Source organism: Phyllostomus discolor, chromosome 11 (genome assembly GCF_004126475.2).
Source record: "Phyllostomus discolor isolate MPI-MPIP mPhyDis1 chromosome 11, mPhyDis1.pri.v3, whole genome shotgun sequence".
Lineage (NCBI taxonomy): Eukaryota > Metazoa > Chordata > Mammalia > Chiroptera > Phyllostomidae > Phyllostomus > Phyllostomus discolor.
Window position 1 is genome coordinate 86,781,579 of NC_040913.2, and position 22,278 is coordinate 86,803,856.

Consider the following 22,278-nt stretch of genomic DNA (forward strand, 5'->3'; position numbering starts at 1 on the left):
ATCCTAGACTAGCCGACACGTGGTGTCCTCCTCAGTGCAGGACACTGCGGTCACGTCAGCCGTGGCAGTGTCTCCACGTGGCCACTCAGGTGAACAGGCTGTGGAGGGCACAGCCCTGGGGGAGCCTCGGCCTTAGGCGCTCAGACAGCAAGTGACAGGCCCCCCTCAGGCGCAGCCGTGCGGGTCAAGTTCCACCCCGGCCCAGTGCACGCTGTGACGTCTCCTGGAACGATGAAAGCATGGCTAACGCCGGAAACTGGCCTCTGAAGGGGACATTGTTCCCTCAGCAGGAGGCAGGTGATTTCACCTTTTGAACCAAAATCTGCGGGCTTGGGTCCTGCAGTGGCACGTGGACAAGGGCCTCCCAGGTTCCGTGGCTGCTGACCACCGATGCCATCGTGTTCTCTCACTGCTTCTGTGGGGTGTTTCCAAAGCTCACTCTCCGGGGAGTCCGGAATCGTGTGATCGCAGGGCCTCATCCGTCCTGAGCTAGCAGGACGTTACCTTTGTCGGATGCGAGAACAGCTAAGCCCAGAGTGCACGCATGCTGTGCGAGTCTGCTGCCGGGTGTGCCAGGCGGGTCTCTCCCACCGAGGGAGTCTGGCTTGTGTGTGGTGACGGACGAGGTGTGAAATCGGCCTTGGAAGCAGGCCCTTCCCAGCCCTCGGCCAGTTCAAGTTGGGCTGAGGCTTGGAAAAGCAGAGGGTGTTGCGAGTGTGCAGACTGACAGTCAGCATCGTTCTGGGGTCACACAGCATCTGGTCTCCCTGCCGTGTGTCCTCCCAGCAGACGGCCCCCCGGAGACAGGGAGGCCCGCGGCCCCTCGGCCACGTCGCAGGAGCGGAGATGCTGCCCTGGCTGCTTCCCCACGCTGCCTAGCCACTCCCCCCGTGAGCGCCACCTGCATCCTCGGGGAGCCGTTCTCCCTCGGCCCTCCTGCTCGGGGGTAACCAAGGAAGTTACAGTGGAGGAAGCAGAGGAAGGAAGCAAAAGGCAGGAACACCATAGTGAGCAGACACTGGACTGGACATTCCCAATGCATAGATGTGTTTCAAAGGTGCCACCGTGTCAAGATCAATGAGGACAGAGACGAGCAAAACACAGGTGTGGCAGCTGACATTTGGGGGCCTCTGCCAAGGGCCAGGCTCAAATTATCATCTCATTTGCTGCCCCCCGCGGTGGGCAGGTCGTCTCTCTCCTGCACGTGAGGGGACGGAGGCAAAGAAAGGCTGAGTGGTTGTCCCAAGGTTGCGCTGCTTTGTGGAGCTGGAGTTTTAGCCCAGACGAGCCCAGCCCCAGAACCTACGGTCTGTCACCATGCTCAGGGCCTCCCAGCCGCTCCCGGGCTGCCGGGTCTGAGCCAGGCCCCAGGGGATGGATTGAATGAAAAAAATGGAGCCCATTCTCCAGGGCCGGGGGAGCATCCTGCACGAGGGCCTGGGGCTCTGAGTTGCTGTTCGGTCTTCCGGGGGTGAGTCAGGAAACTGGCTTCGTCACAACAGGGGTTGGTGGGAGGGAGCAATGGGAAGCAGAGCCACAGAGGTAGCGAGGATCAGAAATGAATACTCCTGCCTCCGAGGATTGTTTGCAGAGGAGAGGTGCATGCTTTGAAATGATGAAGAGTTTTCAGATCAAAGAATGGGTGTGATGGTGGAGAGTAGAATCTAGGAGGGCCGCTGGAGTCACTGGGTCCGGAGGAGGCCTGGTGTGATAGTTGTGCGTGCAGACCTCTGGGCAGATGGCACAGAGAGCGCATAGTGGTTGAGCGGAACTCCCTAACAGAGCGGTTGGTTCTAATAGTGATTGTAGCCAGGTTAGAAAACAATAGCTCCTTGTCCCTGTCCCAAGATAAGCTGGAGGACCGCCGACTGTCAGGGCAGATACCAGAGCCGTCCCTTCCTTGGTGGCAAGAGGTCCTCAATTTTTTAAACCTTCGTGAGAAGGCGACTGCTCAGAGCACAGTGTGAAAACCGGTCGGCTGGATAACCTCTGGGTGGGGGGTGGGGGGTTGTGAAGCAAGGGGCAGCAGCCGGGCTCCTGGGGGGAGATGTGGAGCGTGAGGAGGTGGGTGTTGGAGGCTGGGGTTTCTCGTGGAGCTCGGCAGGAACGGGGCGGGAGACGCTGCGTGAAGGAGCTGAGATGAGAAGGGCGCCAGGTGGGCTGGGCAGGAAGGGTGGTCAGCGGGTGGCCCCGCGTTTCCAGCCCTCAGGGAGGGGCTTGCTGGGAATGGCGCATGTTTTGTGGGGAAGGGCGAGTTTAGCTTGGAACGTGCTGAGTTCGCAACGCCAGAGAGCCCCCAGAGCGAATGCCCGACCGGTGGACAGGTGTGTGGTCATGCACTCAAGGATGCCGGCAGAGGCCTTGCAAATGAGATGAAGACAGAGACGGGGAGAAGGCGAGGAGACAAGCGAGCCAAGAGGAGAGAGAGGTCAAAGGGGAAGTTGCAGTGAGACTGCGGAGGACGAGAATGCAGACAATCCAGTTCCCGGGAAGGAAGGGGAGAAGGGGGAGGGGTTCCTAGGACCAGGCAGGAGGCTTCTGCGTGTTTTACTAGAGCTCCTGTTCGGAGAGGTCTCGTAGCCTCCGCAGGCACCAGTGTGCCTCCCCTGACCTCCTTTTATGAAGCCCAGGTGTCAGCTTGAAATGTTTGTTAGTGAGAGCCCTAGAGATCCTCTTCAATGTGGCTTCAAGGAGACTGGCTTTGCAGAGATGAACTGGGGTACTCGGGGGGTGGGCGGGGTGGGAAATGGGCTTATGGCCATTATATCTGGCTTCAGGGAGGGGACATCTAGACAAAAACCGGTGGCACAGGGATGACACAGAATGGGCTTGGAGCTTGCTGTCCCGTGACCCAAGCGTGCGTGGCTTGGAAACCAGCCGAAGGGGCATTATTTTAGAGGGTGAGAGAGGCTGCCCTGCCCCCAAACTCTTGCGGGTGCTGGTTTGCTGTCTTCAAAAACCCCTTAAACTGTAGACCACACCTTGGATGTCACAATGAGAAAACACGTTGTCGGGCGTAAGTGTTTGGCAGAGTTAATGCACCGGGAGGACCTTGAACCCAAGTGCCGTCTTTTCCTTTTGGTTTTCTGTGGGGCGAGCCGAGAGGGCTGGAAGCCAGGACGGCTCGATTCAGAGAAGAGCCCGTGCCTGAAGTCAGAGAGGGAGCAGGGAGAGGAGGCCGGCTCAGGGTGGACCAGGCCCGGTTGGTGGTGGTGCGTCACGCAGGGGCAGGGCAGAGTGGGCGCGGAGAGGGCCGGGAGGCGCTGTGGACCAAGGCCATTCGAGACCTGCAGGGTCTCTGAACACATGTTCCGTACGGAGCCGTACGGCCTGTCTTTACTCTGGGTTCCTCGCTTTATGTGCAGAGAAAGAGAGAGAGTTTGGGTTTCGATACTCCTGTGCCACTCATTCCACAGCTTCCGACCGAGCATAGTGAGGACCCTGCTGTCCTGCACCCCGGATGGAGACCGTGCCGGGGGGGCCCGGGTCCGGCTCCCGGGCAGCTCACTGCATGTCCTTCCAGAGTGTTGTACCAGTGAGCTGGTCACACTGGGGGCTTTGAAGTGGACAGGCTGTTTCTGACGTGGGGGCGGGAGGAGGGTAGTCGCACCCAGTCTCCACCAGTGGACTCTGCCGTTCCGTTCTGGACGCGGGGCAGGGCTCGGGGAGGGGCGCACGAGGGAGCGGTGCTGGACGCGGTCTGTCCCCGTCTCTGCTGGACTCACTGCGGGACGCGCGCGGGCTCCTTGGGGCGGTGGAAAGCTCCTGGAACCGGACTGTGTTTCAGGGTCAAAGACGGAGTGTAGCTCCAGTGTCTCTTCAGGCTACAAGGAGTGTGACCTTGGGAGATTAATTCTGTCTCTGAGTCACAGTTTGCTGAAGCGTAAAGTGATAAAATGTGCCACTTGCCACTAATTATACTATAGATCCTGTGAAACTCGGAGAGGTCTCCCATTGAGAAGTCAGAAGAATTTAGGTCGTTAAGTATATGCACGTCTGACTGGCTCATTGCTTGTATGAGAAACCTAGAAGCTGAGCGAGTAAACAGTAGCAAAAGAAGCCCATAAAAATGGGCAGTTCTTTCTATAATTCCTTCGCATGTTCTGTAGTTGCTTTTGAGGGACCTGAGGAAACAGAAGTGAGTGAAGCACGGGGTGTGGTTGGGAAGGGACGTGTGAGGGCACAGCCATCGAGGGAACCGGGGAGGAGGAAGGTGCCATTGGAAAGGTGGGGCCTGCAGCCCCTCAGGTGGTCATCTCGTCGGGGGGGCAGCGTGCAGGTCTTCCCGCTGGGCGTCCGAGTCCGGCATCGTGGGAAAGGGCCCTGGGGAAAGGCCAGTGAGTGGGGGCAGGCAGAGCTTTATTGGCGGCGGTACATAACAGCGAGCATGTTTTTTTATGAGTGCCAGGTGCGTGTTTATCTCGTTCGGTCTCCGTATCTCGTCTTTATGACATCGGCCCTGGCGTCCCCTCCGTTGACAGCTGCCCTGCAGGCCCTGAGAGAGGCTGAAGAGGTTAAGTGAAGTCCTGAACCAGTGAGAGGTGGAGGGGCCAGGCTTTGCGCCCAGGCCCGTGTGGCTGCAAAGCCAGGCCTGTCCTTCCCTGCACCCCCCGCCCAAGCCGCAGGGAGCCCGACGCTTGAATCCTCGAGTGGAGAGGCAGCGAGGCCGCAGCCTCTAACCAGGGTGGTGGGGCGAAGGGGGGAAGGCAGGTACTTGTTTGGAAGTTTGGCTCTGAGGGGAGAGAAAAGATGGTGACTCAAGTCACCAGCCAGTGAGTTTTTTTCCCCAGAAAGGACAGACTGTTTTTTAAAAAACTTTTTTTTAACTATTTTATTTATTTATTTTTAGAGAGGGAAGGGAGGGAGACAGAAAGAGAGAGAGAGAGGAACATCAGTGTGCGGTTGCTGGGGGTCATGGCCTGCAACCCAGGCATGTGCCCTGACTGGGAATCGAACCTGCGACACTTTGGTTCGCAGCCCGCGCTCAGTCCACTGAGCTACACCAGCCAGGGCCAGACTTCTTATCTGGACCTTGTTCTGGAAGGGAGGATGGGAGGGGCTGCAGGGGGAAGAGGGAGCGATTCTGCCTGGCGAGGCTGTCCTGGGCCCTTCCTTAGATGGACGCCCTTCGGTACATCTGGTCAACCACGCCTTGCGTGCTTTCTTCTGTCCAGTTTTAGAACTGAGCTGTTCCGGTGCAGTGGTGTCTTTGAACATACTACAGCTGTGGTGGTAGTAGGAACCTGCCAGGTGGGATCAGGAAGGAGGAGGACATCCCCCTCCTTCGCTGTGTGACTCCCTAAGTCACTTTGGGTGGGGAGGTTCGTCATTGATCCCAAGCAGCGCACAAACAAGCTGGTAGAAATGCCCCGCGTGCCTCAGAGGTGTTCAGCACCCTGGATTTCCCAAGCACAGCCACGCCGGCCTCACACGACGCTATGCTTTCGTCTTGTGTTCGTTCCGCTCCTGCACCCTCCTCTCCGTTTTGGCTTCCCAAAGGCGTTGTCCTGTGTGGCTCTTTCCTTGTCTGGCTCGATCGCTGTCTGGGACCCAAGGGCAGTTTTGCAGACTGTGGGAAGTCACCACGCACCCCGGGGCCGGGGCTCCCGGGGTTGGCTGGCTGTCACTCTCCGAGACAGGGGGGTTAGGGTGCGCACGCATACAGCAGGCCTGAGAGGCCTGGGTAAGGAGAGGAAGGCTGCCTCACTGTTCCGTAGTATGCACGTGCAGCCCCTGGAGCTGCGTGGGACGCTCGGGCCCTTAGGAGGCGTCTCCGTGAAGCTGTGGGTGCGGGTCTCTCGACTGGACCGCATCAGGGGAGGGAGCCTTCGGCTGTGCGTCTGGCCCGAGTTACCAGCCGCCTGCCCGGGGCAGGAGGCTCCAGTGGCCAGAGTCCAGGGCAGACCGGGTCTGAGAAGAAGTCATCCGCAGCGTCCCCCGGGTTCCAGTCCTTGCTTGGGCCAGGGGTTGAGACAGCTTTCCTCAGAAATGCAGGGAAGAGCTCTTCCTCAGAAATCATCGTAAAAGACATGGCAGGTCTCCCGCCGCCGAGAGAGAGCCAGGAGCCGGCCCTTGGGAGCACTCCCTCCCTCTGAGAAGGACAACTTGGAAACCAGGCACAAGGCACTCGATACAGATCAGCGGTGTCACACTCATCTTCACGGGGGTGGGGGGGTCCCATCAGCCTCACAGTTGCCTTCAAAGGGCCGAAATTTCAGGGCTGTATACATGTAACTACTCCTTAACTGTTAAGGAGTTGAAATGACAGTCGGCACTCTGAAAGGCAACCTCGAGGCTGCTGTGGCCCCCCGGTGGAAATGACTGTGACACCCCTGCCCCAGACAGCCATGCAGCTCTGCTGGGCCCAGACCGCCGTGTGCAGGTGGGACCACATCCGAAAGGCAGGCGGGTGCGCTGGTACCGCGTCCTCGGAGGAGGAACGCGACGCAGAAGGAGGGGGTGACCCTGGCCTTAGAGAAAGGAGGAGGCAGAGGATAGAGTTGAAGCTGAGGAAAGGGAGGGAAAAGGAAGTATTCTCAATTCTTTTTTCTTTTCTTCTTCCTAGCAAGAACCAGTTGAGTCATCTTTGGGGCTTAGTAATGGAGTAAGTGATGTTTCTCCCGAGTATGCGGTCCTGACTTCAGCTATAAAAAGTGAAGTGGATAGTACGGTGAACATCATAGGTAAACTGTTTTGACATCTCATTTTCTATGCGCATGAGCGGCCCTCTGGGGCCCCGGATTCGTGGAACGCGGTTTGGAACGACACGCTCAGTGGGAGGGGGTCTTGGAGCCATCTGAGACTGCGTGTTCCGGCCCCCAGATTCCAGGGTAGAACAATAAGAGGTCTCCGAGGATCGGATCACGGAACCCCGCTGGCTCAGCCTCAAGAAAATAGGCCAAGGGTGACGGCGAGTCCAAGGGGACCAAACGGTTTTATTTCCCCAGTGGCTAATGATTAGCCCCTCTCACCCTTTCAGCGAGGGCTCACGTGGGCAAAGTTATTCATTTAACTTGGGAGCAAGGAGAGGGGAGACCATCCCTGAGCACCTGCTCCTGGCAGATCCGCCGCCACGACGGTGCCCATCTCCAGAGGGGGAAACTGAGGCACAGAGGCCTGTTGCCGAAGGGCACGCTTCGGTCGCACCAACTCTTGGGCACCCTCACTGTGCCAGGCTCGGGACTGGGAGCAGGGACGAGGTCGGGGAGCCGGCAGCCGGTTCCCAGTTTCACGGGGGAGACAGGAAACAAAGCCGCAGGTAGCTACGGCTGCCCAGGAGGAGAACGGGGACGAGAGAGAGAGAGAGAACCAGGGACTGGGTCCAGGAGTCTCCAGGGGATGGTGTTGCCCCTGAAGCCGGGTGGGTGAGGAGGGGCGGCGTGGGGCTGGCGTGGAGGACCAGAAGGAAGGCAGTGTGACTCCGCACGGTGGCCGCAAGCGGTTCCCCTGGGGAGGGGGGCAGGGGAGGGCAAGGGGGCCTTTGCAGGCCGGAGGGAGGAGGTGGGGTTTTATTTCCAAAATGCTGGAAGGTGTTTTCCAAAAAGAGTCGTTCTTAAGTGTGACAGTGAAGCGCACAAATGTTGGATGTGTAAGCACAGTGTGAACACCACTGGGAAGGGTTTAGGCAGGAGGGTGAGCAGTGTGCACACTTATCCCAATCCAGTCCCACTGGGATGCGGCCGTGGGTGGTGGGCGGAGGCCCAGCTCCAGCCCCAGAATCCACCAGCAGGGCCTTGCGCTCGGGTACCTGTGGGCCCATCACGCTTGCTCCACGCTGTAAACAGTGCGATGCTGGTAGGAACCTCGGGGCCACACGAGCAGGCGTCCCACCTGGGCGCCTTCATTTCTGCCTCTCAGCTGGGTGCAGACCGGAGGCCGTGGCCCCGCAGATGTCAGTCACCCTCGCTCCCCCACCGGGGTCGGAGCTTTGGAAGTGGAACCACATACCCGGAGGTCCCCCGGCCACAGAGGAGTCTGGCAGGATGCAGAGAGGAGGCAGAGAGCAGGCTGACCCTCAGGGCAGGCCTGGCCTGGCCTTCCCCCGGCGCTCATGTCACGGGGGGCGTTTTTGCATGGGGCCGGTTTGTTTTGAGCTGGGAGAGGTCATCAAGATCCAGCGTTCTGGCCACTCCCCTCTGCGGGGAGGTGTCTTGCCTGACCAGAAGCCCAGCCGTCCTCCCTCCTGAGCCCTCTGGCCAGGGAGCCCAAGCTGCTTCCCCACCCCCCCACGTGGAGGCCGCAGTGGGCGTTCATTTGTTTTGGTTGAGCCTCACTCAGGATGTCGCTTCTCAGGGCCACCGTCCTCGGTCCCTGCTGTGATGGCGGCCAGCTGGGCTGGGCGCCCATTTAACAGGTCGTTACTTGCGGGGCCATGATGGGTGCAGGTTGGGTTAGGAATCGCCTCTGGGGTTGAGTGACTCCCTTGGCTTAACAGTAGAACGATACTGGGTGGCAGTAGAATGAGTTTGAGTACCTTTTGCTTCCTAGTCGGTGGCTGTTACGAAGGTTCATAGGTAGGTAGGAAGTGGCGCCGTACAGGTGTTTGGAAGGACGGGGGATTCGTGGTCATTGCCGGCAGCCGAGCTGCCCAGGTTGTTGTAAACCTTAAAGGGGCGGTTGTCCACATGTCCCCTGTGACCCTCAGTGAGCCACCCCTGTCCTGGGGAGTTGGGAGCAGGGACTCTGACTCCGAGACCATTGCAGTATCTGAGCCTCCTTTAAAAAAATATTTTTTAAATGACACCATTTCTCACTTTCAGTTTATTTCTAAACTCAAGAGTTGTTTCAGTTTTGTGCTTAGGCCCCAAGGTGAAAGCTCCCAGGAACCCCCCCCATTCCGCTCGTACGAGCAGGTGTTTGGAAGGTGAGGACGGGGAGCGGACACAGGTGCTTGGTCATAAGGTGGTATTTCTTCCCCGCGTCTGTGGGCCCTGAGCGAGGGCAGAAGGTGGAAAACCACTCACTGAGTCCAGTGTAGACCAGACACCCGGCACCCTTCATTCTGGACGGCGTGGCTGTTTCGCAGACAAATCCAGTAAGCGTGCACAATGCGAAGGGGACCCTACCCTGACACGTGTGTTCTCCCCCCAGATCAGGGCAAGAGGACGGCGTGCTCACACACCCACGGGTGCCAGCAGGCTGCATCCCGGCCGTGCTTCTGGCCCGCAGCAGCTGACGGTGCCTCCCTCACAGGGGCTCTCGCCGTGCGCCCCAGAGGAGCATGCCGCCTCGGTGTGGCAGACCTGCCCGTCGGTGTCCCCGCGCTCCTGTAGGGTTACGTGCGCAGGGTCAGCTCCCCCAAAGACCGGTCCCCGAGTTCCCCTGAAGGGGAGGGAGAAGACGCCTTATTTCTGCTTGTACTTTTCTGTAGCGTTGTATTGCTTCACGTGTGTGGCAACTTCTGTTTTCGGAAGCGGAAGAAGCCGGGGACATGTCCAGTGCCCCGCTGGCAGCGTGCCCGGCCTGGCGGAGCTTCGGCTGAGGCTGAGCTCTGTCGGAGCGGCCTCCAGGCCAGGGTGCAAGTGGGCAGGTGCGTGCGGTCTGTCTGAGTCGCCCAGTGGGGCTTTATAGCCCGTTGTGTCTCAGGATGAAAGGTGACCCCGCCCTTCCATAGAGCGGAGATTGCTGCGGGACAAGGGGAGCTATTCACTGCACGCCGAGGTCAGCCCGGCCACCCGGAGTTGACTAGGCATACAGAAATTAGGGAACAGCGTGGTCTGGATTTCGTCTTGAGTGTGGCTGCCCAAAATACGCCTCAGAGGATGTGCTGTTTTATTTTTCTTTTGGTAATTGCTTCCAAATCTGGCTAACTTGGAAGTGTTCTTCAGGTAGCTGTTTCAGGCAGGCTTAGATACTCAGGTGTCGGCGGGGAGGAGCGAAGTCTCGGGAGAACCAGATTCACACCGTGGAGACCCCCCCTGGGCCCCCGCCCCCCAGGCCTCTGGCCCCAGAATCCGTAATGACTCGAGGGTGGCCAGAGGTGGCCTAGGCTGTGGAACTCTGTCTTTGTCTCTTCCTCTGAGCCCTCTGTTCCCTGTTCCTTTTGCCATTTTTCCTGGTAATTAACATGCCAAAAACTCCATCTGCAACACAGGTGGCAAAGGCAAGGCCCGCAGACCCAAATCCGGCCCTCCACCTTGTCTCTACCCAGTGGCAACTCGGAGCTCCTTGCCCCTAGTTAAGGAGGAGTTACACGGATACAGTCCTGACATTCCCCTTGGCTCTTTGAAGGCAGCTGCGAGGCTGATGTGGCCCCCGGTGGAAATGCATTTGACACCCCTGAGCTACAAGATCAACAGGGGCTTCGGGTACAGGGTGCACAGAGGGTCTCCCGTGCTGGTTCTCCGCAGGCTGTGCCCCGTGCCTTCCCTTGGCCCAGTGGGGGTGCTGAGCTGCTCACCCCTCGGGACTGGGGGCCACAGGCAAGGCACCCACATTTGCCGGGACCCCTAGGAAACTCAGAACAGCATGAAACCCCAAGTGAATGTGAACCGAGTTGCCGCAGTACACCCGGACTCAGAACCAATGAGATCCTTTTTCTCCCGCGGGCTGGACCTCGGAAAGCCTGCTCCCAGCGCTGAGGCTGCGATGGACCCACTCCCGGCCGCCGTGTGTGGCCAGCGCGCTGGGTGGTGGACTCTGGCCGTCCTGTTTCCAACCCTAAGAACTTTTTTTTAAGATTTTATTTATTTATTTTAGAGAGGGAAGGGAGGGAGAAAGAGAAAGAGAGAGAAACATCTATGTGCGGTTGCTGGGGACCGTGGCCTGCAACCCAGGCATGTGCCCTGACTGGGAATCGAACCTGCGATGCTTTGGTTCGCAGCCTGTGCTCAATCCACTGAGCCACGCCAGCCAGGGCAGAACTTTTTATTTACCCAAGAAACTGGCCGTCTTTTTATGAGGCTGCGTATGTTTTCTCCTTTCCCCTCTCCCATGCCACCCCCGGCGTTGATAATGAACTCTGAAATCCTGTCTTCCCGACGCGTAGTTCTCCAATCCGTCCCTTTCTGTGTCTGACACTGCGCCCCGCCACCTCCGCCCTCGCCTGAGCTCTTCCATTGTGTCCCCCCCCTCCCCGTTCACTCTCCACGTGGAGGGGTTTCCGAAAAAGAGCCAGACGTCTCACCCTGTCCCCATCGCCCCCCGGACAGAGACCCGGAGTCTCCCTCCTGGCCCCAAGATCCTGGTGAAGGGGCTCCTGCCCACCTCTCCCAGACCTGTTTTCACATCGGAACGATTCCTGATTCTGAGCAGTTGGACCCCTCCCCTGTGCCCGCGCAGGGAGAGTGCAGTGGTGGCCGATTAGGCTCTGCGGACACAGCACAAGATGCGCGGCTCCTCCGGCGGGTCTGGCTGCCGGCCTGGGAAGCCTGACCTACATTTCTGCTCCCAGACCGCCGACCCTGGAGATGCGGCGATGAGCTCCACTGAGTTTGGCCGGGACACCTCTGCTCCCCGGTGTGAGACGCTGTTTTCTCAGGGCAGGGGAGGGTGTGCCCTGGGCCTCACCCCCACCCCTCCCAGCACCTGCGCCAGCCGGTGGCTGTTTGAGGGGGCAGTCTGCCCGGCCAGGACAGAGCCCCCCTCTCAGACATGAGCGGCCCACAGATCCTGCCATTGCTCTTGGGCTGCTAGACCAAACCACGGCCATGCTTTCTCTCTCAGTATTATTATTTTATTGAAAGTACCCTAGATCAGCAGTTAAAAACACGTGGCTTCTAGACCTAGCTCTGCAGTTTTTATTTACCCTGTGACCTTGGGTGACCTCCCTCACCTCGCCGAGACTCGGTTTCCTCATTTTTAACACAGAAGTGACTGTCCTGACCTGCCTGTCTCTCGGGGTCGTTATGAGGATCACGGGAGAGTAATGGAAAAACCACTCTGTGGTTATAGGGTGGGAAGATATTACTATGATTATGGCCATGACATCATCACAATATATTAACAGACATTTGAGTCAGAATGGTAGCCTCCTCTGTGCCATGTCATCAGGGCTGAGGGTAACAGTTTCAAATCTGAAACGTCCAGCTCAGGCTAAGGAGAAATGTCCCTCCATGGTCCTGCGGGGCGGGCCTGATTTCATATGCCCCCTAGTAAGCTTTATTCTCGACCCTGCAGCTGCCCGTGACTTGGACAGTTTTCCCAGCCTCTCTGGGTTTCAGCTTCTTTCAGCTGCAAAGGAGGACCCACCCATCTTCACAGACCTTTTTGCTTCTAAAAGTCCCTGTTTTTAATGAGCTTTCTGCCCTGGCTGGTGTGGCTCGGTGGGTTGAATGCCAGCCTACGGACCAAAAGGTTGCCAGTTCGATCCCCTGTCAACGCACTTGCCTGGGTTGTGGGCCAGGTCCCAGGTTGGCGGTACACAAGAGGCAACCACACATCGATGTTTCTCTCACACATCCGATATATCGATATTTCTCTCCCTCCCTTCCCCTTTCTTTAGAAATGAGCAAATAAAGTCTTTTTTAAAAAATAAGAGCTTTCTCCAGCGGAGCCCTACATGAGGTCAACAATTGTTAATAAAGGCAGATCGACCTTTTAAGGAATCAAACCAGTCCATCAGTAACCAGCCATGAATAATACTGTTGTAAGTCTCAGCAACTAGGTCCAGATAAAATTGCATTCCTGCGGGTGGCTCTTTTCCCCGTGTGCTGACCTCAATAAGCTGGAGCAACTTAGTGGGTTTCTCGCTCCTCTGACCTTTGGGGACTTTCCTTGGCGCCCCGTAGAGAACTGTTGAAGAGCAATCCCGTTACTGGTTGTTATCCCAGAGTCTCGTTAAGGTGAGAATCGAGTGTTTTTTACCCTACGAGGGGCTCAGAGAGCTGGGAGGCGGCGCTCAGTTTGAACTTAGTAACTCCCTGTTGGGGACGCCAGGCTGGGAGGCCCTGGAGTTGGGCTTTGGGGTCAGGGGAAGCTGAACGTGAATCCTGGTTCTGCCACTTAACTGTCTGTCTGACCGGGAATCTGTTATTCCGCTCTCCCTGACGTCTGCCCTCGTGTCTAGGATGAGGACGAGGACCGAACCTTCATTGTGGGGTGTGGGGGCCTAGGAGCGAGTCATGGGGGAGGCAAAAAGGGTAGGTTTTGTTATTATTATTTATCTGTTGGGATCCTCGAGCGCCTAGCTGGGTGCCACTTCTAACCTTATTTGCTCGAGTGGATCGCTAAAACGTTTGCCATTCTTGGGACTTTTCAGTTGTCGTGAGTCATGTTACTTCGTGTGTGGTCCCTTGGGGCAGACGGGGGGACCAGGGAAATGAGTCACCACGGAGACAGAGACACAGATCGACCAGGGACCGTGCCCACCTCACGGTCCGAGAGCATCTCAGAGTTTGGGGTTTTCGTGTTTCTCCCTAGGGCTTGCGCCTCTGAGCGGGGGAAGTTTCTAAAGTGCCCACAGCCGTGCTCGGGTGGAGAGAAGGGGCCGCCCGGCCCGAGGCATAAAGCAACACACTCGGAGGGGGGACGGCGGGCCGTGGAGATGGTGTCACGAAGTCAACTGGGGACCCAGCCTGTAGCCTGGGAATCAGAGACGCGACTTCTGCATCCCGGTCGCCAGCAGCTGGAAGAAGAGAGCCAAGGGGGTCAAACACGTGGTGCGGGGAGGAGACCGGGCTTCCGGCGGGGAGCACACAGTAGGGCCGGCAGGTGTGGTGTCACGCAGTCGTACGCCTGAAATTCACACGAGGTTTTCAGGCAACGTTACCCCAATGCATGTAATTTCGAGAGTTAAGCAGAGGGGCTTGTCTACTTCTTGTGTCTTAAGGCCTGTCTATTCAATGAAATGCGGTATAAAACGCACCCCTCTGGGGTGTGCGGCCGTGTGAGTGTTGACAGGTGGATCCTGTAGAGTGAGCACCACACGGTCGGTTGAGATGCGGGACCTTCTCCCCGCCTGCAGCATGCCCCCCCCCCCCCACCTACCCGCAGCTTCGGGAGCTGTGGCTGACCACGTGTGTCTTCTCCACTCCATCCTGGTCTGGAAAAGCCCACTGGCTAGGTGTCTTGAAGTTCTCTACAAAACGTGCATCGTCACGTCCATTGCTTGTGAGTGGCCAGGCCTGTGGCTGCTGTCAGTGAGGCCCCCCCAACCCCCACCCCCGGCCACAAGATGGTTGCTTCTTCTCCCCATTTACTCAGCAGGGGTCGTCGCACTGCTGTCTGGGGCGAGGTGGGGCTGAGTCCAGGCACAAGAAGTCCTCTTGCGGGTCCTCCCCTCTCTTGAGGGCCCTATTGGGGCCGGAGAGGACAGCCCCAGATAAACCCTTAAGTGAGGGTGTGTGGAATCAACTTGCGGGGTGAGGCAGAAAGCCGAGACGTGTCACAAGGTCCTGTCACATTGCAGTTTTGGCCGAACAGCGGGGACAGCGAGCGAGAGGCTCGCAGGAAGGAGAGGGCGGGCTGTCCTGGGCCTCTCAGGAAACGGCTCCAAAAAAACAGAGGCATTGTGAGGATGGCCTGTTGCTCGCCTCCCGCCCTGCCCTCCCCAAGGCCTCATAGAAGCCTTTGATTCCTCGAACTGGAAAAAAATTCCACTTCCTCCACTCACATCACGCGGCCTCCCCCACCCCACTCCCTCCCCCCTTCTCTTTCTGCTCACTGCTGCACTCGGCGTACTCTCGTGACTGTGCTGCGGCCTGGAGCGCTCCCAGGCTGCTTGGGCACCAGGGCTGTGACTGCGTGGGTCTTGCTCTGCCCCTCCCAGTACTCGACAGCAATGTCTTGTGCAAAGTAGGTGCTCAATAAATCTCTCTCGTGTTGCATCACCGAGTTGTGCGTTGTGGGAAAGAATGGCGAGGGGAGAATTCTTGGTCAAGACGGAGGGATAAAATTAGAAAGATGCTTGAACTGCTGCCATTGTTTATATTCCTGGTTAGCTTGCTGTTTCTGTTCGGGATGACAGTGCAAAAGAGAAATGGACTTTGCAGCGTTGGAAGTCCGAGTGGCTTTGGTCTCAGTCAAATCTCCGTAAGCCTTTAATCGCCTGAGACTGGGTGTGGCTTATACACACCCCCTCCTCTCTCTCCCTCTCTCTCTCACACACACACACACACACACACACACACACACATTCTCACACCCTGTTAGGCTTCTGTCTCTACCCACGAACAGCTCCTTAGCACTTGGAAAGTCTCATTTTCCTGCTGCTCCATTCTGTTTGGGAGAGGAGGCAGAAGAAACTTGAGAGCGGGCCACGCCGGGCTCCGTCTGTGTCTGGCGAGCTGCGTAACTGATGCTCTCGTGCTGACACCGTCCAGGGGACGGGTAGGAGTCTGGCGGCCGCCTGCCGGACTTCGCCTGCCTGCCTGCGCGCCTGCGCCTCCTTCCTCTCCCCTCCAGGAAAAGCTGCCCAACCCCAACTTCCCCTTCCACTCCGTGGGCCGTGGCTCCGTGGGCCCTTCCGTCCCGTCCCCAGCTCTCCTCTCCCAGCCCCTGCGTGCCCGTCCTGTCTTCACGAGAGAGCCCGGGAGTCCTTGCTCCTTCTCAGGCCTTCCCTGCGCAGGGATCAGGCCGTGCTCTCCCTACCTCCGGCTGGTCATTCCACCCCCTCCACCCCCCGCCCCAAACGAGCAAAACCGGAATCCATGTATAAACAGAACCACTGGAGCGATTCAAACCCTCAGAGCAGTGGAAACAGGAACCGGTCCCCGAGGGCTGGCTCCTCCGGAGGGCTGACCTGGGGCCGCCGTCCCGCCTGACCCGCACATTCTGCAGATGGCCGAGAAAAGGTCAGGGACGGCGCACGCCGCACGTAACCCTACTGGCTGTGTGACTTCGGGCGCGTAGTTCTGCTTCTCTGTGCCTGGGTTTCTCTGTGTGTAACAGCATAACCATGGCTTCCCCTGTCAGTTTTATGGCAGAAAACATTCAAATCACTCACACACGGAGCACAAGGGAAATGCTGATTGGGGTGCCACAATGCCGTGGCCCTCGGGAGAGGACGGTGGTGCCCGCGCGGTTGCTGGTGCCAGCTCCCGGGTGCGTTTCGTCGAATGCGCCGCCACCTGAAGGGCGAGGTCAGCTCCGTTTCACAGGAGGGCGGGGCACGAGGGGCGTGGACATGAGAGCCACACCTGCCAGTCACTGTGGCTGAAGCGAATGACGGCGTGAGGACTCCGGAGCTGGCGAGGAGGTGCGTCAGAGAGACCGCCCCCGCCCGCCGGCGCGAGTGTGACACGGGCAGCCCTCCGCAGAGCAGTTCGCAGTTTGCTGTAAAACGGAACGTGTAATTGCCGTATGATCCAGCAACTGCCCTCTTGGGCGTCTACCCCAGAGCAATGGAAACTTACGTTTATACAGGCCCCGTGCACAAACGTGCACAGCAGCCCTATCTGTAGTCGCCAAAGAATGGAAGCGACTCAGAAGTCCCTCGGAGGGAGGGTGGGGAGACAGCGGGCACATCCCAGCTGCGGAATATTACTCAGCAAGGGAAAGGGGCCAGCTCCTCACCCCCACGACTCGTGTGGATAGATCTCTGGGGAATTACACTGAGTGAGAAACGCCAGTCTCGGAGGGTTGCTGTGTGAGCCAATGAATGACACATTCCTGAAATGACAAAAATGACAGAGAGGAGAAACAGATGAGGGGATGTCAGGGGTTTGAGGCAAGGGGAGGGGGTCGGAGGAAGGCGGGTGCGGTGACAACAGAGTAACATGGGGGGTGCTTGTGACGATGAGTGTGGCGGCAGGTACGTGAAACTACATACGTGATAAGGTTGCACAGAAGTAAGCGCACACACGTAACCACACGTAAGAAGGAAATGCAGGTGAGATGGAGGACCGCCGAGCAAGAAGCAGAGGCGGCTGTCCGTCTGCTCGTGTTGTCCTGTGGTGCTGCACGCTGCCCCCATGGGAGGGACCTTGGGTCAAAGGCACACACGATCTCTTTGTATTATGTCTTACAACCGCTTGTGAATCTACAGTCTCACCTATCAAAGTTTGGTTTAAAACAAGGAGGCAGGATTCAGAACCAGGAGGTCAGAGTTCTTCTTGTCACGGCCCTGGGGAGTCGCCACTGCTACTGTGTGTCAGAATTGGGAAATTATTGTGTCCTCTTATTTGGATATTTCCTCCAGTGGTCACACGGCCTGCAGAGCAGGAGGAGGGCTGGGAGTATGAACAGGGCACCCCACCGCTAGGAGTGACACCGTGGGGTCACGCGGGTGGCTCTTCCTTCTTACCAGGATACGATAATGCCTCTCTGAAGCCCAGGACCCGGAACACAGCACAGCAGCTTCGCTCAGAAGGAGAGCAGAGAACAGAAATTAGTCAGGGTCAAAGCACAGTCCGTCGGGCCCTGGGGCTAAGTCTGGACGCTGCCTGTGGTCCCACAGCCTGGATCACGACCGGGTTAAGTCTGGGACACCGTCCCGTGTGAGCCCCAGTGGCAGGCCTGCTGGAAGTGGTCCTGCGGAGCCGGGTCTCCGGCGAGCGGCTTCTCTGGAGACAGTAACCCAAAGCTAAGGCTTGTTCTTGGGTTTCATGGCAGAGCACACAGCACGTGGTGGCTGAGAATGGGGTTCCTGGCTCTTTGGCTTTTTTGGGGGGAAGGTTTTCTGTCTTGAGAGCGTGTTTTAGAACTGTGAAAGCAGGAGACGCTGGTGCATGATGGCTTCCTTTTTTTGAAGTTGTAGGACCGTCACCTCTGGACAGCAACATTGAGGATCAAGAGATTGTCACTAACCCACCGGATATTTGCCAGGTGGTGGAGGTGACCACCGAGAGCGATGAGCAGCCGGTCAGCATGAGCGAGCTGTACCCTCTGCAGATCTCCCCCGTGTCTTCCTATGCAGGTGAGGGGCCCGGCTGCTCCGGGGCTGAGCGGGGAGTAAGTGGGGTGGGGGCCACTCCGGGGCTGAGCAGGGAGTAAGTGGGGTGGGGGCCACTCTGGGGCTGAGCGGGGAGTGAGGGAGGGGGCAGCTCCGGGGCTGAGCAGGGAGTGAGGGAGGGGGCAGCTCCGGGGCTGAGCAGGGAGCTAGGGAGGGGGGCCATTCCAGGGCTGAGCAAGGAGCGAGTGGGGTGGGGGCTGTCCTTTAGTCCGGGGCTGCTCGTGTCCCTGCACAGCAAAGGGCCTCTGCCCACTCCTGGGAATTGTTCTTGCTTTAATTTTCTCGACCAGCGTGACTCGGACACCATTCTTCTCAGAGGACATAATAGTCCCAGCAATTTTTTTTACTTGATCTCCCACGACATCTTCATGCATCGCTAACAAATAACATTCCTTTGGAGAAGCCGTTCGCCTGAGTCTGTTGTGTGTGCACACATTCTCAGAAATTCGGAAGGGCGTTTGGCATGGAGTCTGAGTCGGACCGAGCTGGGTAGGGCCTTAGGGAACATTTCTTCCAGGGCTTTGACGTTTGGAAGTGCAGGGACTTGTTCCAGGTCACACGGCCAGGAAGTGTTTGGGTCAGGACTTGAGCTAGGCCTTCAGACCCCCCGGCTCATCCCGTTCCACCGGGGTTACTTGTGACTCCCACATCCTCTCCCCTTCTTTGTCAGTTCGGAACAGCTTCTAACTGGGCCAGGCAGCTGAGCCCCGCTCTGAGCCCCGGGGGACGGCCATAGCAGTGCAGGGACTGGCTCAGACAGTCACAGGCCTGGACCCCGACCCGGGTGGCCTCCCCTCCTCACAGACCACAGCGGTGGCCCCCTTTTCCCCACCGACATCACACGCTCGTGTACTCGGTGCTCTCCGTGTGGTCTGGGGGCACTTGGCTGTCACTAGGAAATACAGATTCCGTGTCAGTGTTGTCGCCAGCACCGCAGCGCACAGGCCCCAGCATGGGGAGCAGCTGCAGTCACCTCCAACACACGGTTCCGGAACCCTTCCCAGGGCCCCTCCTGTGGGCCGCCGAACCGAGTGTGCTTCAGCCAGGGTGCCGCCCCAGGGCAGGGGGTCTGTGACTTACCGGTCACTGAACCCCCCAAACCCCCACTTTCCTTTTTAACTTCTTAATAATGGTGGTCAAGTACACATAACATAAAATACACCAGCTTTGCCCCTTCGCCGGCATCTGTACGTTCACGCCGTACAACCGTCACCGTCGTCGTCTCCAGAACGTTCGTCACCAGTTCGCTCTCCCCCCCCCCCCCCCCCCCCCCCAGCATCTGGCTGCCACCATTCTACTTCCTGCGAGTTCGGCTGCTTCAGATATGTCACCTGCGTGGAGGCAGGCAGCTCGTGACCTCTGCGACTGGCTCGTTTCACTTAGCATGGGAGCTCGGGGCCCTCGCCTCCTTTTCTGCCAGGAACACTGAAGCCGTGCGAGAGCAGCCTCAGCCACAGGAGGCTTCCGGTCTGTCCAGCAGGACATGCTTGTCCGTGGTTATTCAGGCATCGGGCCTGTTTGGACCCCTGAGTGGGAGTCCCTCTCGGTGTGCTTCTTGTGCCCCGGGGACCGCGCTCCTTCTCGGAACTCGTTGGCGTCATCAGCGTGAGAGTCATCCTGCCTGCCAGCCCGGGTACCGTCGCCCTTCCCTCTTAGACACTGGGAATCCAGGGCCCACGTGGCCAGAGCAGCATGTCCGGGGTGGACGGCAGGCAGGGCAGCCCAGTTAGCACCCACGTGGAGCTGAGGCCACCCTATGACCCCCACGCTGCCCTGGCCGGCCGGCCGTGTGTGGGCTCCGCCATCAGAACACGCCCGCCCCCACCCGCCGAGATCTCGGGGAGCCCCCCGGGGGAGGCCGAGCAGGCGGCTCCTGCCTCCGTGGTACGAGTGGAGATCATTGACGCTTGACTGCAAGGCCGCTCTGTCTCTGCCTACAGAGCTGCGTGGCTGCCACGTCACGCCGCATTAGTCCTCCCCACGTCGTGGTCTCCTTGCCGGGCGGGAGCGGTAGGACAGGCCTTTTCGTGCGTGTGTGCAGGGAGACTTTCCCGAGGTCTCCCCGGGGCTTCCGGAACGACCTCTGCTGGCACGTCTGCCGGCAGCGGCATCTTGCTTTAGCAGAAGAATCCCGAGAACAGCTGACTCACGCGGAGAGAGAAGAAAGTTTCATTAGCCTTTCAGGCATCTGCATGGGTTTGAAAAGAAGGACTTCAGTGCCAGGCCGCCAGGCAGCGGGGGTTTGTGGGAGGCCGGCCTTGAGCTCTTTCTGTTGTTTTCATTGTCTGAATTCTCCAGGGCCCGTTGGAAGGAGGCTTGTTGGTTGGAGCCAAAATGTTTCATCACTGTTATGTTCCTCATAAATCCGTTGCTGGCGATAGCAAGTTCAAGTCTATTTAGTCAGGAATTCTAGAGCGAGCTGCTGGGAAAGGCAGGGGTTTTGTTTTTTTTTTGGTCCTTGGTCACCTTTCTACCTCTGTGCTCCCCGGTGGGGCTGGCTCCCTGCCCGTTTTCCGTGACGGGTTTTTTGTTGCTGTTGTTTTGATTATTCCGCTGAGTTTCAGCCTTCTCTAACCACTTCCATTCATGTGCTGAGGAGCCTGGTATTTGGAGGCCGCCGTTAGCTATTTTTTCCCCTCCTGGTCACTGAAATAAAATCCCAACGGGATTACAAAACCACACTGAGTTTTGCAAGTCTGTCTTCTCTCCAGCCTACATGGACGGCGAGCAAGCAGAGACGGGGGAAGTACTTGCATCAGCTGGGTTAAGGCAGCAGCATTGAATTCCAGTTGGATTCGTAAAGCTTTCATCTCGGGGGCGGGGTTGTCCCAGAGCCCAGCCTTGGGAAACTAGGGGAGAGTCGGGGGTTTTTTAAAGATTTTATTTATTTATTTTTAGAGAGGGAAGGGAGGGAGAAAGAGAGAGAGAGAGAGAGAAACATCAGTGTGCGGTTGCTGGGGGCCATGGCCTGCAACCCAGGCATGTGCCCTGGCTGGGAATCGAACCTGCGACACTTTGGTTCGCAGCCCGAGCTCAATCCACTGAGCTACGCCAGCCAGGGCTCGTTTTGTTTTTAAAGGTCCTCCGTAACGTGGCCATTTGCCTGATGTGTGATGCCAGGATTTCAATGTTGATAGTTTCGTAAAAGTCTCGCAAGAGCCCATTGGAGAAGGCCCTTGGACGAGAGGACGGGGTCGGGCTGGGGAGGGAGGCGAGGCCCAGAGGGTCGCCGCTCACCGCCGAGAGGCCAAGAGAACGGAGGCCGCCTCCGGGCCAACCGACTGCCGGCAGTACAGGTGCCCTGTCCCCGGGGATCCCAGTGCCTCCTGTTGGGCGAGGCGGAGGCGAAGGATCTCTGAGATGCAGATGACTCTGATTTGAGCCTTTTCTGGAGCTTTCTAGCGAAAGTAACTGAGCAAGGGATGGAGGGAAAGAAATCTTGTCAACCTCAAAAAACCGTGTTGAACAAGAAAGAGCCTTCCAGAAAACGCCCCAGGATGTCAGAGGGCAGAGAGGCTTTGCTGGAAAGCATTCTGCACCCCCCCCGCCCCCCGATGTTCCTGAGGTGGTTTGACAGCGAAGGCTGGGCTGCAGCGGCGTGTGAGCTGAAGACCAGCATCGCCCGAGCGCTACAGATCTGGAAGAAGGGTCTTCGAGAGCACCCAGCCCGAACCTCCCCCTTCCCGGTTGCTTTCAGGGAAACTGAGGCCAGAACGATGAAACGCGTGACTCGTACACCCGTTACCACCCTCAGACGTTATTCAGACCACGCTGGGAAGCAGCTCCCAATTATTTTTCATTCCACTGTATTCACAGTAAATAAAACACCGGATCCAAAGTGTAATGGAAAGGAAAGATGAAATAACTCGCTTTGCTATTGAAAGGGGCGATAATGGTGAAAACCAGGAACATGGGCCTGAGGGCCCCCACAAAGAGCCGTGGGCAGAGCTTCAGGGGCGGCCACGGGAACCACTGGGGCTCTGGAGAGAAGGGTCTTGGGGCTGGAGCTTCCTGCTCTTGGGCTGAAGGCAGCCAAGGTCATCATCCTCTCCACCGGAGTCGGAAAGCTCAGTGCTCCGGTGTGGAGAGCCTTCATAACCGCTCCAGAAGCACCGGCCCTCATCGGGAAACGATGCTCTCAGCCATCATTCGTGTCAGCTGGAACGTGAGTTCGGAACACGCGTGTCTCTGCGTGGCTCCAGCTGGGTCCCTGGCGTTGAGAACTGGCTGACCACGTGCGTGCGGTGTGTGCCAGGCGTGACCAGGGAGCCTCGCCCAGGCTCCGCCTCCCGGTCCCTCCCGCCTGGGGCTGGGCCGGAATTCCAGAACCTCAGGTCGACTGCTCATTTTTGCGCATAGCCAGCCCCCAGAGCATGCCTGTTGGCATCTGCTTTGCTTTTATTTGAAGGGGAAAGGTGTTTATGGAGGGTAATTAGGAGGGGAGGGGC

General features: G+C 58.1%; 1 protein-coding gene across 2 annotated transcripts in view; it reads left to right on the plus strand.

The window, feature by feature from the left end:
* The window catches only part of IRF2 (interferon regulatory factor 2), a 75,898-nt gene that overhangs the window by 49,044 nt on the left and 4,576 nt on the right, over window positions 1-22,278 (plus strand). For both annotated transcript variants that reach the window (XM_028526845.2, XM_036011765.1), the window contains exons 6-7: window positions 6,566-6,683; window positions 17,630-17,794. In XM_028526845.2, the coding sequence (XP_028382646.1) occupies window positions 6,566-6,683; window positions 17,630-17,794 (283 nt within the window). The remainder of the gene's footprint in view (window positions 1-6,565; window positions 6,684-17,629; window positions 17,795-22,278) is intronic.